At 49.2% G+C, this 5,114-nt stretch overlaps 1 protein-coding gene across 1 annotated transcript; it reads left to right on the top strand.

Moving 5' to 3' along the window:
- The first annotated feature begins 430 nt into the window (after positions 1-430).
- Positions 431-5,114, top strand: LOC127327929 (ELF3-like protein 2). The gene is made up of 4 exons (XM_051354749.2): positions 431-1,012; positions 2,318-3,189; positions 3,430-3,481; positions 3,598-5,114. Exons 1-4 carry the CDS (start codon positions 746-748, stop codon positions 4,627-4,629), a joined length of 2,223 nt encoding a protein of 740 aa, XP_051210709.1. The 5' UTR covers positions 431-745; the 3' UTR covers positions 4,630-5,114.

The raw sequence follows: 5,114 nt of genomic DNA on the forward strand, positions 1-5,114 counted from the left end.
CGCGACGAAACAACAATTGTCGATATTTTTGTTACCCATAAACAATGGTTGTCCATGTTTTCGTCAACCATGCTATAAATCTCATATATATGTATTGATATATGTGTGTCTCATAAAGGAGGAATATTCATTCAGTGGGAGACGACGTTCCTGTCGACAGCGAGACGCATGTGGTGACTTCATCAATTTCAAGATTTAATTCGCCGGCACAGTCGTCCGAAGATGCTCATAGAGATAAAGCGTGTGTGTGCGTTCATAGATGTGAGTGTATGCGCGTTTACATGAGCGCATGTGTTTATAATGTGTTTTTAAAAAAAAGTGCTTGTGCCGATCAAGCCTGGTTGTAGACTACTAGTTGAACCTTCATAGATTTGTTTGTTTTCCATTCGGCTATGAGTTGTGGATGAGGATCTCACGTGGCAAATGGTAGCATCAATCAATCCCTACTCTTCTCTCCTCCACCTCTCCCTTTCCTGGCTACTTTCCCCTCCCAACTCCCTCCGTCCGTCCCCGACCCCGAGCCACAGCCAGCAGATATTCGATCCGAATTCCGCTCGCCTCGCTCCCCAATCCCGACCGCCCCGCTCCTCTGCAAGCTCGGTCGTGGAGATCCGATTTCGCCCGCAAAACCCGGCCTTTTCTCCTCCCCTGTTCTCTTCTGGAGGATTTTGGATCTTCTTGACTCCGCACGCGGAGAGCCTATACATGGCCGCCGAGTGGTGCTAGCCTGCTACGCACAGACGCGATGAGGAGGGGCGGCGCCGGCAAGGACGGCGAGGGGGACAAGGTCATGGGCCCGCTCTTCCCCAGGCTCCACGTCAACGACACCACCCTCAAGGGCGGCGGGCCCCGGGCGCCGCCCCGGAACAAGATGGCCCTCTACGAGCAGTTCAGCGTCCCCTCCTCCCAGCGATTCGCTCCGCCCGCGCCCGCGCCCGCGCACCGCCCCGCCGCCAACGCCAGCGCCAGTGCCACCGCGAGCTACGCCCCTTCCTCCGCATCCGCCGGACAGGTCTCCCATTTCAGCCTTGTCGCCTAGTATGTCTTGTGCCTACTAGCTAGACTGGAACATCTTTGAATGGCCTTTTTTGATTCATCACTGCTCTATTCATGTACGCTGGGATTGAGTGATACGCCTAAGGCGATGAACCATCCAGTTTGTAGTTTTTAGTGGCCTTTTCCTCTAGTTTGTAGTTGATTTCACATCCAGTTAGTGATTCTTGGTCGTAAGTACGAGTGCTCTCCCGATGAGTGATTCTTGGTCGTAAGTACGAGTGCTCTCCCGATGAGTGATTCTTGGTCGTAAGCACACTCTCTGATATGACAGAAACTGATGAGTAGAAAAACAAAGTTTGTCAGAAAACTGAAACGATAGGTAGAAATCATTGGTTTAGTTAGCTTCATGTTTGTCTTTATTCTTGCCTAACTGGAAAGATTATAACTTTTATCAGTGCGCCATACACCATGCTATGGTTGGAAGCCTCTGTTGGCCAGCTTTGTTGATTTGCTGCTATATTGATGTATGCGGATTAAGTTATATATTTATGGCAATGAAGTCATCGTTTTGTATGATAAAGAGTGTTACAAGATGTTTATGTATGGTTGACTATCGACGAGTGACCAGGTAGCAGACCTGTTGATCAGTGTCAAGGGGCCTGCTCTGGCTTTTGGGACATCGACACAGAATACTGCCTGTGTTGAGCGGCTTGTTGTTTCACTGCTCTGTTGATATGTGTGGATTAAGTGAAAATATTTATGGTGATGAAGTGATCCTTCTGTATGAATATCAGTGCTGCGAGATGCTTACATATGGTTGACTGTTGACGAGTGACTAGGTATAGACTGAAGCGAGTGAAAATGATCACTGATTTGCAGTTAGATACTTAATGGCTTTCCAAAGTAAAGAAAAAAATTATCGTTGATTGGCAGTCGAATTCACATCTAGTTGGCCCACGGTTTAATATGGTACAGATAGCGATGAGTACAAAACACAAATTGGTCAGAAAACTGAAACAATAGCTAGAGACTGTTGATTTAGTTAGGCTCCTGTTTGTCTTCCTTCATTTCTCCCTGGAATTATTATAGCTTCTGTCCACACATATCAAAGATAACGAGATGGAGGATAGCAGTAGGATTCCCCTTGCTTACATATTAATTTTAACAAACCCTTAAATTTTTTGGCCTAAACCATGCTCATGGATAATTCAAGGTGCTTGCATGGGGGAGCTTTTACTTTTTAGGACTTGACTGGGCGAAGTTTTCATGTATAATCTTCTACCACATTTTTTGAAGTACTGACTTGTACTTTCTCTTGTAGATTGCTGGGAGCGACAGGCCTCTCTTTCCATCATTCGGTGTGCCTTCAAATGAACCTCTCCGCTCGTCCAACTCGAATGGACGGGATGGTGGTGCTACGAGGGTAGAATCTGGGAGGCCTTCCACCCAGCCCAAGAGCAAGGACACCCATGCTGCTGGATCAACCGCTGAGTGTAGTTCACAGCGCAGAGAGAACAACACAAGGAATTCTACTGGGAAGAAGTTGACTAATGATGATGATTTTACCGTTCCTTCCGGAGTGCCTCCTCATTCTGCTCGTGAGGAAGCGAGGATCCAAGAGAAGTCCACGCCCTTCCCTATGTATAAGAGTGGGCCTACAATGTCCAGATCATCTGCAAAACAGTCCAGCGCTGATAAGAGGTATTTAGAAGGGGTGGATGCGTCGGACATGAGATCAAGGGACTCTCCAAGTATTAGGGACAAAGCACCAGCGAAGTCGACGACAAACTTGTTAGAAGTTGGAGCGAGAAGTTCATCATTTAAATATTTTTCTACGGACAAGACGGGGAAAACAGATGATAAGGTTTCTTCGTACGGGGACAAGTTGACTAGAATGAATGTATCTGATAAGCAGCATCCTCGAACCGAGGGGCGTCACGGTAGGACTGAGAATGCTGCTGAGTCTCAGAATGTTTCAAAAGCTGGAAATGGTGCTTCTAATATGTCGGAGAAAGGCTTAAGAGAGACTGGCGAAAAGAGAAAAAGATCAACAGGACATCATGATGTGCAGAGGGATGATTTCTCGGATGATTCCTCTGTGGAATACCTGCCAGGATTGGAGATCTCTCCAGATGATGTTGTCGGTGCTATTGGTCCAAAGCATTTCTGGAAAGCAAGGAGAGCTATTGTTAAGTAAGTATTCGCTACTTAGGCCCTGTTATCTCTGTCTGTGTTTTTGAAATGTCTGCACACACATAAGCTTGGTGGTGGGCAGACTGAGAGTAGATTAGATTTGGCTGTTTTCTCAATGCACACGCACTTTTGTTAGAGACGTCTCTTTTCCTTTTCGTCCTACTGTTGCTTAACGTGTCATTTATAAATCACTAGTTTTGTTTCTTATTGTTTAATCACTTCTCTTTGAATTCTGTACAGCCAGCAGCGGGTTTTTGCTGTCCAAGTATTCGAGCTGCATCGATTGATCAAAGTGAGTCTACGGAAAACATTGTTAGCTTATGAATCTTACTCACAAGCAGGTGGTTAGCTTATGCATATATTTTGTGTCAGTAGGTATAACCATGTTTTGTATTGGCTTGGAAGCAGGTGCAGAAGTTGATCGCAGCATCTCCACACCTACTCATCGAAGGCGATCCGTGCCTTGGCAGCGCCCTGGTGACAAGCAAGAAGAAGCTGGCTGCAGCAAACGTGCAAAAGCAGCTTCCATCTGCTAAAAGCAAGGATGACGACGACGCACAGCTAACCCTGCAGCAGGCAGAGCTTGCAGATTACTCAAGAGACAACACTGAAGGGGGAAACCAGGCCGCCTCACTATCCCAAGACGACGGCGACGACGACGACGTGGTCGAGGAGGTCCAGAACAACAACAGCCAAGCCACCGCATCAAATGGCGGCAACCCTCCTGCTGCTACCATGCCTGCCCCTCCTGACAACAAGTGGTGTGCGCCTCCGCCACCGTCGAACCAGTGGCTCGTCCCAGTCATGTCCCCATCCGAAGGGCTCGTCTACAAGCCGTACGCGGGTCCCTGCCCTCCGGCGGGGAGCTTCCTGGCCCCGTTCTACGCGAGCAGCATCCCGTCCATGCCCGGGGATTTCATGGCTTCTCCGTACGGGATGCCGATGCCTCATCATCATCAGCCGCAGCACATGGGCGGCCCTCCGCCCATGCCCCCGATGTACTTCCCGCCTTTCAGCATGCCGGTGATGAACAACCCAGCAGTCTCAGCCTCCGCGGTGGAACAGGTGACGCGTATAGCTCCAGCACGGCCTACTGCCGAGCACGTCTCGAGGACCTCGTGCAACATGAGGAATGAGGCGGTGTCAGGCGGGGGCATCTGGAGGTTCCACCCGTCTGCCCGGGACAGCGAGCTGCAGGGGAGCAGTGCTGCCAGCAGCCCCTTCGACCGGCAGCAGCAGCAGCAAGGCGAGGCGAGGGCTGCGCCACCGCCGCCGCCCATCCCCACGTCTTCAGCTGGGCCCCAGCCCTCCTCCGGCAGCAAGGAGAACCCAGCAGCCCGTGTCATCCGCGTCGTCCCACACACCGCGCGCACCGCCTCAGAGTCGGCCGCACGCATCTTCCGGTCCATACAGATGGAGAGGCAGCAGAATGATCCGTAATCGAAACCGGCAAGTGTGTGCTACATTGACTGCTAGAATTTGCATGTGGTTAACCGAAAAGCTCGGACGATTAGCGCTATCTTCTTCCGTGTATAATTTTGTGCAGTTATATATATGTTCTTGGCGGCACAAAGTAAAATTCGGCTTTTTTCCGCCCACTGTAATATGCAAATATGCAGAGCAGGGGTAGTGATGCTGGGCATGCTAAGGGCTTGTATGTTGGGTTACAGAGAACTGAAGAGATTTTTTCTGCCCGCTGTAATATGCAAATATGCAGAGCAAGGGTAGTGATGCTGGGCATGCTAAGGGCTTGTATGTTGGGTTACAGAGAACTGAAGATGTTATTAGGTGTATATGTCCTTAGCCTGCATCTGTATGCATATATCTTCAGCTATCTATATTTGGCTGGTGGTGGCCAAAACAAAACCTAGGCTCTGTACGATGGCAAGCTATATATATATATATATTTGCTGGTTATATATGAA

Source organism: Lolium perenne, chromosome 1 (assembly GCF_019359855.2).
Source record: "Lolium perenne isolate Kyuss_39 chromosome 1, Kyuss_2.0, whole genome shotgun sequence".
In the NCBI taxonomy this organism is placed as follows: Eukaryota; Viridiplantae; Streptophyta; class Magnoliopsida; order Poales; family Poaceae; genus Lolium; species Lolium perenne.

Bases quoted from the DNA above. Each gene is read 5' to 3' on its own strand.
- LOC127327929 (XM_051354749.2), top strand. From the start codon at position 746: ATGAGGAGGGGCGGCGCCGGCAAGGACGGCGAGGGGGACAAGGTCATG. The intron at 1,013-2,317 runs GTCTCCCATTTC...TTTCTCTTGTAG, and splicing joins CCTCCGCATCCGCCGGACAG to ATTGCTGGGAGCGACAGGCC. The intron at 3,190-3,429 runs GTAAGTATTCGC...AATTCTGTACAG, and splicing joins GCAAGGAGAGCTATTGTTAA to CCAGCAGCGGGTTTTTGCTG.